Source organism: Pristiophorus japonicus, chromosome 13 (assembly GCF_044704955.1).
Source record: "Pristiophorus japonicus isolate sPriJap1 chromosome 13, sPriJap1.hap1, whole genome shotgun sequence".
In the NCBI taxonomy this organism is placed as follows: Eukaryota; Metazoa; Chordata; class Chondrichthyes; family Pristiophoridae; genus Pristiophorus; species Pristiophorus japonicus.
This window is the reverse complement of record NC_091989.1, coordinates 4312749-4327051: the sequence shown is the minus strand read 5'-3', so window position 1 is coordinate 4327051 and position 14303 is coordinate 4312749. Positions and strand designations below refer to the sequence as shown.

Genomic DNA, 14303 nt, shown 5'->3' with positions numbered 1-14303 from the left:
TCATCAGGACCAGGGGACTTGTCTACCTTGAGTCCCATTAGCCTGTCCAGCACTACCCCCCCTAGTGATAGTGATTGTCTCAAGGTCCTCCCTTCCCACATTCCTGTGACCAGCAATTTTTGGCATGGTTTTTGTGTCTTCCACTGTGAAGACCGAAGCAAAATAATTGTTTAAGGTCTCAGCCATTTCCACATTTCCCATTATTAAATCCCCCTTCTCATCTTCTAAGGGACCAACATTTACTTTAGTCACTCTTTTCTATTTTATATATCTGTAAAAGCTTTTACTATCTGTTTTTATGTTTTGCGCAAGTTTACCTTCGTAATCTATCTTTCCTTTCTTAATCATTCTTTGCTGTCGTTTAAAATTTTCCCAATCTTCTAGTTTCCCACTAACCTTGGCCACCTTATATGGATTGGTTTTTAATTTGATACTCTCCTTTATTTCCTTGGTTATCCACGGCTGGTTATCCCTTCTCTTACTGCCCTTCTTTTTCACTGGAATATATTTTTGTTGAGCACTATGAAAGAGCTCCTTAAAAGTCCTCCACTGTTCCTCAATTGTGCCACCGTTTAGTCTGTGTTTCCAGTCTACTTTAGCCAACTCTGCCCTCATCCCACTGTAGTCCCCTTTGTTTAAGCATAGTACGCTCGTTTGAGACACTACTTCCTCACCCTCAATCTGTATTACAAATTCAACCATACTGTGATCACTCATTCCGAGAGAATCTTTTACTAGGAGGATATAAAAAGGATATAGAGGCACTGAAGAGGGTGCAGAGAAGATTTACAAGGATGATGCCAGAAATGCGAGGGTATACATATCAGGAAAGGATGAACAGGCTGGGTCTCTTTTCTCTTGAAAAAAGAGAAGGCTGAGGGGTGACCTAATCGAGGTCTTTAAAATGATGAAAGGTTTCGATAGAGTGGGTACAGAGAGAGTGTTTCCACTTGTGGGGAAGAGTATAACTAGAGGCCATCAATATAAGATAGTCACCCAGAAATCCAATGGGGAATTCAGGAGAAACTTCTTTACCCAGAGAGTGGTGAGAATGTGGAACTCGCTGCCATAGGGAGGGGTTGAGGCGAATAGTATCGATGTATTTAAGGGGAGGCTGGACAAGCCAATGGGGGAGAAGGGAATAGAGGGTTATGCTGATAGATTTAGATGGGGAAAGACTGGAGGAGGCTCGAGTGGAGCATAAACGCCGGCATGGACTGGTTGGGCCCAATGGCCTGTTTCTGTGATTTATATTCTGTGTAATTCTATGCAAAGTGTAACATTGAATGGGTCAATATTGAAGCATTATTTCTTTCAGCTAGTGAATTGGTAACCAAGAAGTGAAACATTCGGGTTTGTGCCAGAAACATCAATGGGGAGGTTAGAAGTATTTGTCACAAGTTGGTTTAGAATGTATTGCCACAATCCTGACATTTTTAAGCTCGGGTTATGTAAATGTTAATCAGAAATAAAGAAAAGAAAGACTTGCATTTATATAGCACCCTTCACAACCACCGGACATCCCAAAGCGCTTTACAGCCAATGAAGTACTTTTTGGTGTGTAGTCACTGTTGTAATGTGGGAAACGCGGCAGCCAATTTGTGCACAGCAAGCTCCCACAAACAGCAATGTGATGATGACCCAGATAAACTGTTTTTAGTTGTGTTGATTGAGGGATAAATATTGGCCCTAGGACCGGGGATAACTCCCCTGCTCTTCTTTGAAATAGTGCATACATCCACCTGAGAGAGCAGACAGGGCCTCGGTTTAAAGTCTCATCCGAAAGACGGCACCTCCGACAGTGCGGCGCTCCCTCAGCACTGCCCCCTCCGACAGTGCGGCGCTCCCTCAGCATTGCCCCTCCGGTAGTTCAACACTCCCTCAGCACTGCACTGGGAGTGTCAGCCTGGATTTTTGTGCTCAATGCCACTTGTGGGACTTGAACCCACAACCATCTGACTCGGCTGAGAGTGCTGCCCACTGAGCCCCGGTTGACTCTGGGGTTGGAGTATAGAGCACGGCTGCAGAGTTGGATCCTCTGGATCCTTTGTCGACGCGTGGGGCTGAATAGTCTTCTTTGCTGAATTTTCAACGGCTGTCGTTCGATGTTCCCTCCAGTTTTATCTTTCCCTGCGCGAGCCCTGTGCCGCAGTGGAAGCGATGGTGAGCGGCTGCGTGCCGGAGGGGGAACATCGCTGTCAAATCGAATGTCTCTGGAACCCTGTACATTTGAGCTCTATTTAGATTGGGCACTTGATGTGGTGTGTAAACTGGCCCAGGGAAAACCGGACTCCCTGAAATGGTTGAACAGTGTCTGCTGCTGCAGTACAGAGGGACCTGGGGTCCTTGTGCATGACACACAAAAGGATAGTATGCAGGTACAGCAAATGATCAGGAAGGCCAATGGAATGTTGGCCTTTATTGCAAGGGGGATAGAGTATAAAAGCGGAGAAGTCCTGCTACAACTGTACAGGGTATTGGTGAGGCCACACCTGGAGTACTGCGTACAGTTTTGGTCTCCATACTTAAGAATGGCTATACTTGCATTGGAGGCTGTTCAAAGAAGGTTCACTCGGTTGTTTCCGGAGATGAGGGGTTGACTTATGAGGATAGGTTGGGCCTATACTCATTGGAGTTCAGAAGAATGAGAGGTGATCTTGAGGGGGCTCAACAAGGTGGATGCAGAGAAGATATTTCCATTCATAGGGGAAACTAAAACTAGGGGGCATAATCTCAGAATAAGTGGCCGCCCATTTTAAGACTGAGATGAGGAATTTCTTCACTCAGAGGGTTGTAAAGCTGTGGAATTCTTTGCCCCAGAGAGCTGTGGAGGCTGGGTCATTGAATATATTTAAGGCAGAGATAGACAGATTTTTGAGCGATAAGGGAATAAAGGGTTATGGGGGGCGGGCAGGGAAGTGGAGCTGAGTCCATGATCAGATCAGCCATGATCTTATTGAATAGCGGAGCAGGCTCGAGGGGCCAGATGGCTGACTCCTGCTCCTATTTCTTATGTTCTTATGCTGGAGTCTAGCCTGCTGGTATCCGGAGAGACGAGATCTGGTTCTGCAGCTTTATGTTCTCAGTGCAGACTGGTGGCATTTACTGAGACTCGGGTGTGTCTGTACTCCCTTCAGATCTGCAGATTCCACTTGTTATATTATACAGAATTTCATTGATTGAGGTCACACTGGGTGATTACAATCGACTGGGTACAGAGCAAATTTACGAGGATGTTGCCTGGACTGGAGAATTTTAGCAATGAGGAAAAATTGGATAGGCTGGGGTTGTTTTCTTTGCAACAGAGGAGGCTGAGGGGAGATTTAATTGAGGGGTATAAAATTATGAAGGACCTGGATAGAGTGGATAGGATGGATCTATTTCCCTTGACACAAAGGTCAATAACCAGGGGGCATAGGTTTAAAGTAATTGGTAGAAGGTTTTGAGGGGATTTGAGGAGAACTTTTTTCACCCAGAGGGTGGTGGGGGTCTGGAACTCACGGCCTGAAAGGGTGGTAGAGGCAGAAACCCTCACCTCATTTAAAACGTACTTGGATGTGCACCTGAAGTGCCATAACCTGCAGGGCTATGGACCGAGAGCTGGAAAGTGGGATTAGGCTGGGTAGCTCTTTATTGACCGACACGGACACGATGGGCCGAATGGCCTCCTTCTGTGTCGTCAATTTCTATTATTCTACGACCGCCTAACATCAAAGCACAAGAAGTTTTCACAAGCTTAGTTGTTGATGTGCCTGAATATAGAAATTCATTTTGGGATGTTATTTTTTATTGATTCGTTCCTGGAGTGTGGGCGTCGCTGGCAAGGCCGGCATTTATTGCCCATCCCTAATTGCCCCTCGAGAAGGTGGTGGTGAGCCGCCTTCTTGAACCGCTGCAGTCCGTGTGGTGAAGGTGCTCCCACAGTGCTGTTAGGGAGGGAGTCCCAGGATTGTGACCCAGCGACGATGAAGGAACGGCCGATATATTTCCCAGTCAGGATGGTGTGTGACTGGGAGGGGAACGTGGAGGTGGTGGTGTTCCCATGCACCTGCTGCCCTTGTCCTTCGAGGTGGTAGAGGTCGCGGGTTTGGGAGTTGCTGCAGTGCATCTTGTAGATGGTGCACACTGCAGCCATGGTGCGCCGGTGGTGGAGGGAGTGAATGTTGAAGGTGGTGGATGGGGGGCCAATCAAGCGGCTGCTTTGTCCTGGATGGTGTCGAGCTTCTCGAGTGTTGTTGGAGCTGCACTCATCCAGGCAAGTGGAGAGTGTTCCATCACCCTCCTGACTTGTGCCTTGTAGATGGTGGAAAGGCTTTGGGGAGTCAGGAGGTGAGTCACTCGCTGCAGAATACCCAGCCTCTGATCCGCTCTTGTAGCCCCAGTATTTATGTAACTGGTCCGGTTGGTTGGCTGTTAAGTACCTGTGTGAAGAAATGTGAATTATGTCTTGCATAATCATGGGACAGCAGATTGTGTACGCTGCACAACTTTTAAAATGTAAAATTCAGTAAACAGGTGGTATCCCACTATTGTCTATTGATCCTTGACCTATGTAAGGTGATAGACTGTATGGTGTATCTCACCCATAGGATTAAAATGGTATTAGCTACTTGGTGACTCTATATACTGCCATGCTATATTTGGAATTTAAAGAAAGAAAGAATTGCATTTATATCGCGCCTTTCACGACCACCGGATGTGTCTCAGCGCTTTACAGCCAAGTACTTTTGGAGTGAAGTCACTGTTTGTAATGTAGAAAATTATAATTTAGTAATTATATTTATAAAGTTCAAAAGTCATTGCATGTTGGTGTTCCAATGAGGCACGACTTGAGTTTCTGCCTACAATTCTCCATACAGTGAGTTAACATCCATAGTTATTGGAGGTGGGTTAGGTGGGAGTAACACTGGGTATATCACTGTCCTGTTCACCAGACTGTCAGGTTCACCAGAATAATTCTCGGGCTGGCAGGACTGACATATGAGGAGAGACTGGATCAACTGGGCCTGTATTCACTGGAGTTTAGAAGGATGAGAGAGGATCTCATAGAAACATATAAAATTCTGATGGGACTGGACAGGTTAGATGCGGGTAGAATGTTCCCGATGTTGGGGAAGTCCAGAACCAGGGGACATAGTCTTCGGATAAGGGGTAAGCCATTTAAGACTGAGATGAGGAGAAACTTCTTCACTCAGAGTTGTTAACCTGTGGAATTCCCTGCCGCAGAGAGTTGTTGATACCAGTTCATTGGATATATTCACGAGGGAGTTAGATATGGCCCTTGCGGCTAAAGGGATCAAGGGGTATGGAGCGAAAGCAGGAAAGGGGTACTGAGGGAATGATCAGCCATGATCTTATTGAATGGCGGTGCAGGCTCGAAGGGCCGAATGGCCTACTGCACCTATTTTCTATGTTCCTGTGCCTTTTTATATACCTGGGAAATGGTGTCGGGGCCAAAGCTGTTGACAAATGAATTGGAAGGGGAAAAATGGAGGAAAAAACCAAACTTGTTTCCTTATTTCTGCGTCCTCCCATGGCGGTCCTGTTATCAACATGCTGCCCCTTGGCGCCATTGCTTCAAGACATGGGTTCAGGTTCCACATGTGTACTGGTGACACTCTGCTCTATGCCTCTGTCTCCTCTCTCGACACCTCCACTGCCTCGAGCTCTTAGACTTGCAAACAGCCTTGAACAAGCTGCCGTTTCCTCCGGCCAAACATTGGGATGGCCAGACCACTTGTCCTTGGGGGGCCCCCGCCACAAACTGTATAACCCCGGCGCCGATTCCATCCAAAGCTCTCCGGGGTCACACCCATTGCCCCTGTGCTGGCAGACCTGCACTGGCTCCTTGTCCCACCAACACTTGTTTAAATCCCTGCATGGCCTTGCCTCTCCCTATCTTTGTAAGCTCCACTATCTTCCACAGATCTTGCATCCCTCTCACTCTGGCCCCTTGTGTATCCCTAAACCGCTTTGACCCACCATTGGTGGCTGTGTCTTCTCCCGCCTCGGCCGTATGCTCTACAATCCCCTCCCTACCTCCCCCCTCCTTTCAGACCCCCCTCAAAAACCCAGCTCTTTGACCAAGCTAGTGGTTACCCTTCCTAATCACTCCTTCTTTGTCACGGTGCCAATTGTTGTCTAAATCTGCTTCTACGAAGCGCCTTGCGACACTTATCTACGTTAAAGATGGTGTAAAAATAAAAGTTGTCACACAACAACAGCTTGTATTTATAAAACTTTTTTAACGTCCCATGGCGCTTCACAGGAGCGTTATCAAACTAAATTTGACACCGAGCCAGATAAGGAGAGGTAGGTTTTAAGGAGCGTCTTAAAGGAGAACAAAGAGGGGGAGAGGTTTGGGGAGGGAGTTCCACAACTTAGATCAACGGCAGCTGAAGGTACGGCCACCAATGGTGGAGCGATTATAATCAGGATGCTTAAGAGGCAAGAATTGGAGGAACACAGACAACTCGTGGGTTTGTGGGGCTGGAGGAGATTAGAGATATGGAGGGATTTTAAAATTGAGGTGTTGCCTAACCGGGATCCAATGTAGGTCAGCGAGCACAGGAGTGAACAGGATCTGTTGTGAGTTAGGACACTGGCAGCCGAGTTTTAGATAATTTCAAGTTTACGGAGGGCAGAATGTGGAGGCCGGCCAGGAGGGCAAGAGGAGTATATCCATAAAGCTAACTTAACACTAAAGTTAAAGCTTTAAAAAAAAAATTACAAAAATTGTTGATTTCCCCCATGCGTGTCCCCCATCTGACTTATCCCGAAAGAAAATAACGTGCAAGGGTTTTAAAATGTGTACTTTAGCTGCTCCCTACCTCTGATCTAGTGTGTCATTTTTAATCAATTTTTGCCATATTTGTACCATCTTTCATCACCTGCACTATCTATGGGCGATGACCACGCTAATGGAAGCCCTGCTGATTGACCACAGCTCACTGAATGTTCTGTTGAAATGTATGGCTTAAGTAACGTGCTGGATCGCGATAGAAGTGGAATGTATTTGATTAGCTAAATTAAATACTTGAATTTTCTAACACATTTACACTTGCGTGTGGCGTAAACATTTGGGGAAAAAAGGAAGAGAGGGGCCATTTTCTTCGATGCTGGTATAACTTGTGGTTTGTGTTTGATGCACTGTTGTCTCTGACACAGCAGTTCAACTGTCGAAATGATCGTTCCAGCAATGAAATGGCCGGTTCAGTTTCCTGAAAGGTGCAATGATGAGTTGGTAAAATTCTCTGACGCACTGGAGTTTCAGTTACAACGTTTAAACATAAATAAATTTAAGATGTCAGTGAAGTACAAGTGAATGCATGTAATTTATTTATACTGAAAAGTCCCAGCAGGGTATTTAGATTATAGACGTGTCTCCCAAACTTGGATTACATTGTGTCTGAAGAAAGTATTTTGAACTAATAGAGATCTTTAAAATGATGAAAGGTTTTGATAGAGTGGATACAGAGAGTGTGTTTCCACTTGTGGGGAAGAGTATAACTAGAGGCCATCAATATAAGATCGTCACCGAGAAACCCAATGGGGAATTCAGGAGAAACTTCTTTACCCAGAGAGCGGTGAGAATGTGGAACTCGCTGCCAGGGAGGGGTTGAGGCAAATAGTATCGATGCATTTAAGGGGAGGCTGGACAAGCCAATGAGGGAGAAGGGAATAGAGGGTTATGCTGATAGATTTAGATGGGGAAAGACGGGAGGAGGCTCGAGTGGAGCATAAACGCCGGCATGGACTGGTTGGGCCCAATGGCCTGTTTTGGTGCGATACATTGTGTGAGCGACACAACATCAGACATGTATTGCTGTAACGTGTCGATCATTTAGGGTGCAGATTATGGATGTACTGACTCTCGAACAATTTTTAAAAGTAATGATATAATTGCTGGGCCTTCCATTTCTGCCTGTGTTCCCCTGGCTGCCCCTCTCGCTCCCACCCACACTAATGCTGCCTCCTCTTTGCTTTGTTGTCCAGCATGGTGTGTGCCGTGTTTAGCGTCGTTCGAGATTCTCCAGGAACTGTGCCGCGAAGAAAAACTTACCTGTCCTGCCCTTGGGATCAACAAAAAGGACCTGCAGGAATACGAAGTAGAATATCTATGTGGACATAAGGAGAAGAAGGTAGGCAGGATGTGCACAAGCGATTCCTCCCTTCAGTGAAGCCGCTATTCTCTTCAAACCCCTCACAATGACTCTGTCCCTCTGTACTAGGCTTTGTAACGCAGCTTCTCATTTAATCCTCACTCATTGATAAATGTGCTACTCACACCGCCCCCACAGGTAATGTGGATTGAAGTTTCAGCCTTTCTTTACTTCATAAAGGCGCAGATCAACATGAAACGAGTGTCATTGAGAATAGTTAAAAGAAAGACTTGCGTTTATACAGCGCCTTTCAACACCACCAGAAATCCCAAAGCGCTTTACAGCCAACGAAATACTTTTGGAGTGTAGTCACTGTTGTAATTTGGGAAACGCAGCAGCCAATTTGTGCACAGCAAGCTCCCACAAACAGCAATGTGATAATGACTGGATAATCTGCTTTTTGTTACGTTGATTGAGGGATAAATATTGGCCCCAGGACACCGGGGAGAACTCCTCTACTCTTCTTCAAAATAGTGCCTTGGGGTCTTTTACATCCACCTGAGAGAGCAGACGGGGCCTCAGTTTAACGTCTCATGTGAAAGATGCCACCTCCGACAGCGCGGCACTCCCTCAGCACTGCACTGGGAGTTTGTGCTCCAGTCTCTGGAGTGGGACTTGAACCCACAACCTTCTGACTCCGAGGCGAGAGAGAGTGCTGCCCACTGAGCCACAGCTGACCCACAGTTACAGGAATGGCTTGTGTCTTTTTAAAAAAAAAAAAATAATAATAATTCTACCTATCTTTCAGTTTAATTAAGTTTATTAAAAACAGAAGTTCACTCCACATTAACCTGGGGTCTGTGGGAGGCGGTGTCTGGGGGGGTGGGGGAGGGGGGGGGAGATGGTCTGCGGAGGTGGGGCTGCAGGGGGATTGCCTGCGGGGTGGGGGGGGGGGCGTTGCAGGGGGATTGTTTGCGGGGGGTTGCGGGGATATCTGTAGCAGCAGCAGAGGATATTAGCAGCAGCTTTTGTGGCTTCAGTTTCGTTACAGATCACGGGTTATTTTTCTCGGTCCTCCCAGAATAAGCGCGCTCAGTAAGTAGCTCCAGTTGTGACTTGTTGTAAAGCTGTTGTCCAAACTGCTGGTGCCCCTGCTTTATCCCACCTTTAAATAGGCTAGATCAGGTGACCGTGGAATAATTTTAGCCACTGCCACTAGTTGGCGCTCTCGCTAAGTTGAGATCAGGAGGAAGCGCATTTTGTGTTAATTGCCAAGGATCTAATCGGTCTGGTCCTTCACATCTTTTCTCTTCAGTGTGGCCTCTTGCACATCCCCTATTGTAGCCACTCCACCAATGGGGGCCTGGGCCCCAAGCTCTCGAACTCCCTCCCTAAACCTCTCTGCCTCTTTACCCCCCTCTCCTGCTTTAAAATGCTCCTTAAAACCTCCCTCCAGCCCGAATATCTCCTTATGTGGCTCAGTGTCAAATTTTGTTTGATAATCGCTCGTGTGAAGCACCTGGGGACGTTTCACTACGTTAAAGGCGCTATATAAATACACGTTGGCAGCGGCACAAGTGATTCGATGAACTGAACCGCGCTGTCTGAAAGGAGCAGGCCAAAGTTTGAAGCTGCTTGTGTCCTTGCTAACCTTTTATGTCGTGGGTCTTGTGAAGATGGAGAAAATAGCAGTATTATAACACAATTATTGTTTTGTTAACATTTTGAATTTCAATTTTTTTCCCCCTCCAAGGGTAAAGAGTACTATCTGGTGAAGTGGAAGGGGTGGCCGGAATCTACCAACACGTGGGAGCCCAGGAAGAATCTCCGATGTGTTGGACTCGTTAAGCAGTTTCAGGACGATCAGAGCAAATTCTTGAAAAACGTGAAAATGGCAAAAAAGCTGAAAGTGAACAACTGTAAAGATTACAAATCTGCATTTGCGGAATATGTCCTAAAGAAATCGAAACAGAGGTTGGCCCTCAAGAGGTGGGAAGACGAACTCAACAGGAAGAAGAATCATCGAGGGAAAATTCTGGTGGAAAATGAAGTGGACTTTGAGCCCCCCCCATTGGACTTTCACTACATTAATCAATACAAGCCCTCGCACGGAATAAGTTTGAACAGGGACGCTTTGGTTGGCTGTGAGTGTTTGAACTGTTTGGAGGATAAGTGCTGTCCAGAGGAAGCGGGGGCACAGTTTGCTTACGATGACCAACATCAGCTTAAGATTGCTCCTGGCAAACCCATCTTTGAATGTAATTCTTGCTGCAGTTGCAATTCTCAGTGTCCGAACCGCGTAGTACAGAAAGGCACACTATATGACCTGTGTATCTTTAGAACTTGCAACGGAAGAGGCTGGGGGATAAAAACCCTGCAAAAAATCAAGAGGAATAGTTTTGTTATGGAATATGTCGGAGAGGTAGGTTGCCTTTACTTTGTGGTAGGTGCTGCCTTAACTAACACGTCGCACTAACATTATATCACCAGACTCTCTCTCTGGTCGCGTGTACACGGGAACAGAGCTGCTCACAAGTACTTAACCTGTAAAGGCCGAGTGTATCAGTGCCACATATGTGCACAGCGTTACCCGTTCAATGGTGGGTCAGTGACCTATCCGGAGGCCAGCTTTCCTCCTTTCTTCCTTACAGCTTTTTCTATTCGTGTGCGTGTCTGTGTGTCGAGGCTCCCAGTCGACTGCCCCAATGACATTGCTACTATTGTGGGGGGGGCTCTGGAACTCACGGCCTGAAAGGGTGGTAGAGGCAGAAACCCTCATCGCATTTTTAAACAGTACTTGGATGTGTATCTGAAGTGCTGTAACCTACAGGGCTACGGACCGAGAGCTGGAAAATGGGATTAGGCCGGGTAGCTCTTTGTCGGCCGGCACGGACACGATGGGCCGACCTATGCTGTAAATTTCTATGATTCTATGCCCTTTGAACACCTTTCTCTTCCCTACAATGGATAAAGTCCCTAAGATCAGACAAGATTGACGACAGCTTCTTTATCCCTTTTCCGTCCCTTATCCAAAGCCTGTTTTCGTTAGGAAGCAACTTATGTTTGGCTGGCTAAGATTGTGGGCTTGCTATTTTGTGAATTGAAGACTCAAGTCGATGATGCAATGCACTAGCAGCTGCGTTTAGAGATTGCCGCAATGTGATGATCCTGTGAATAAAACCCCTTCTGTTGAACTTGGCCATTTACATTAAGGAGCTTTTCCAATTGTGCCGATCGGTGTTTTCCCCCTCGGTGTAATTCCTGTTGTCCCCGGGGCAGCCGAGATGTATTTAGACAGGTGATTAATCATTGCTTGGAATATTTGCCGTCCCTCTTTTGTCGTTTCATTATTCTCCAGCCCCGGCACTCTGGGACCAGCGTTGTTCAGCCCGCAGCTGGTACGTGCGTTCCTTTGAATTACTGCTTAATTCATTCTTTTCTTCCTGCGTAGCAACAGTTCGAAAGTTGAGCAGGACTAGACTGTTTGGGGAGAAATTGGCCTCCTTTGTGCCTCTGGGGGGAGCGCTAATAGCACACCGACCGGGCGCGGCCAAAGTACCGCTGCCCGCGAACTTGCATGGTGGGTGATCACCGTTATCGGGAGATGAGCAAAACCGGTTGTGGGTGGGAGGGGGAGGGAGGGGGTGGGGGAGGGGGAGGGAAAGGGAAAGGGGCAGAACACACTCCAATCACGAGGATGTGAATGAGTCGAATGACTTGAAAACTGCTCAGTAGATCGGCCATGATCCTGTTGAAGCTCGAAAGGCTCAATGGCCTACTCCTGTTTCTTGTGTTCAATAAGGGAAGGGGGAACGTGCCACATGACACAAGATGACCCCAGTGAGGTGAGGCAATGAGAAGAACAACAACTTGTATTTATATAGCACCTTTAACGTAGTGAAACATCCCACGGCACTTCACAGGAGTGTTATAAGATTAAAAAATTTGACACCGAGCCGCATAAATAGAAACTAGGGCAGGTGACCAAAAGCTGGGTCAAAGAGGTCGGTTTTAAGGAGCATGTTGAAGGAGGAGAGAGAGGTAGAGAGGCGGGGAGGTTTAGGGAGGGAGTTCCAGAGCTTGGGGCCCAGGCAGCTGAAGGCATGGCTGAGAGTCTAACACACGAGCTAATGCACAGCAAAGGCGGGAGGTCTGAAGTAAAGACGGCAAACACTGGGAGCGTGCGGCGGGTACAGCAGTCCCAAAAACTGGGAAGGAATCAGGCTTGTGTCCCAGGCGGGAAGGCCCCTCCTCCTTTCCCCAGCGATAACCGATCCCCGGGGCAGTGTCTGCACCCCAAGTATTGATCTCCGTTCTTAAGTACTTTTGGAGTGTAGTCACTGTTGTAATGTGGGAAACGCAGCAGCCAATTTGTGCACAGCAAGCTCCCACACACAGCAATGTGATAATGACCAGATAATCTGTTTTAGTGATGTTGGTTGAGGGATAAATATTGGCCCCAGGACACCGGGGATAACTCCCCCTGCTCTTCTTCGAAATAGTGCCGTGGGATCTTTTACATCCGCCTGAGAGAGCAGACGGGGCCTCAGTTATTGCCATCCCTGCCCCTTTTTGCTATTCTTTGTGTTGAGCAACACTTCGCTTTTAAAATTCTCATCCTTATTTTCAAATCCCTCCATGGCCCTCGCCCCTCCCTATCTGTAATCCCCTCCCAGTCCCACAACCCCCCTCCCTCCCCCGAGATGTCTGCGCTCCTCTAATTCTGCCCTCCTAACCATCCCTGATTATAATCGTTCCACCATCGGTGGCCGTGCCTTCTGTTGCCTGGGCCCCAATCTCCCTCCTTAAACCTCTCCACCTCTCTCCCACTCCTCCTTTTAAGACCTCCTTAAAATCGACCTCTTTGATCAAGCTTTTGGTCATTGTCCTAATATCTCCTTATGTGGCTCGGTGTCAAATTTTGATTTATAACAGTCCTGTGAAGCGCCCTGGGACTACGTTACAGGTGCTATATAAATACTTGTTGATCATATCTTCTTTGCTATGACTCTGGCACCAGCTCGATCAAAGCTAAAGCCAGTGCTGTACAATCTGCCTGGGTTATGAATCACTGACTATCACGAGGGAAATATTTTTATCTGGCCTTTTCTGGGTTACATAATAATGCTCCTGGTTTTAGTTCATTTTATGTCATCCGACTGCTGCATAAGCCGTGAGTCAGGCCAAGCATGAGGCTTTGCTTAAAAAAAACAATAGATCTTGCCATTCTTTGAATACAATGGATTTCCCTGTCTCTTACTTCTCCTGAATGTAATCCGAAAGATAGTGACTTCTGAATGTGTGTGGGGTGGGGGGAGCAGAGAGAAAGAGAGAAAGAGAGAAAGAGAGAAAGAGAGAAAGAGAGAAAGAGAGAAAGAGAGAAGTGGGTCTCTCTGTCCCCCTCCCCGCCCCCCCACCCCCCCCCGATCTGTCCCTCGCCCCCCCGCCCCCCCCAATCTGTCCCCGCCCCCCCCCCAATCTGTCCCCTGCCCCCCAATCTGTCCCCGCCCCCCCCCCCAATCTGTCCCCTGCCCCCCTTCTTCCCCCCCCCCCCCCCAATCTGTCCCTCGCCCCCCCCCCCCCCCGATCTGTCCCCTGCCCCCCCCCCACTCTGGTGGGGGCACACTGGAATGCAGCATCCAGTGCTGGCCCTCGAGAAAGCAGCCGGTCAGAGCGGTGAGGAGGATCGGCATCGGGAGGGAGGACAGGACCAGCTTGAGCTTTTCAGCCCAAAAGGTGCAATCTATCGGGTGATTTTTGTGAAATATTGTTAACCCAAGATATCAGTTCAAATAAACTGGGAGTCGAACTCGGAAATAATGGCTTAAACGGGGAAAGGGTGATTTTAGAACTGATAGCGGGGCACACAAAGTGATCAGTGTGTGGCATAAACTTTCCTAAAGTCAAGACACAAATTCTGAAATCATTTATGAAACAACTCTGTGCTACCATATGGAATCGTAAAATGGGCCAAATGGCCTCCTTCAGCTGTTATCGAGGGATATGGGGATCGGGCGGGAAAGTGGAGTTTAGGTCGAAGGTCAGCCGTGATCTCATTGAATGGCGGAGCAGGCTCGAGGGGCCGAATGGCCGACTCCTGCTCCTAATTCTTAATTGTGATATGAAAAAATGAGTATATTTCTACAGTGTTGGCAAATGTGAGAACTAGGTATTACTTTTCTGATGAGCAAGACGTTTAAA

General features: G+C 47.4%; 1 protein-coding gene across 2 annotated transcripts in view; it reads left to right on the top strand.

The window, feature by feature from the left end:
- The window catches only part of LOC139278390 (histone-lysine N-methyltransferase SUV39H2-like), a 47714-nt gene that overhangs the window by 11419 nt on the left and 21992 nt on the right, over positions 1-14303 (top strand). For both annotated transcript variants that reach the window (XM_070897072.1, XM_070897073.1), the window contains exons 2-3: positions 7996-8141; positions 9856-10524. In XM_070897072.1, the coding sequence (XP_070753173.1) occupies positions 7996-8141; positions 9856-10524 (815 nt within the window). The remainder of the gene's footprint in view (positions 1-7995; positions 8142-9855; positions 10525-14303) is intronic.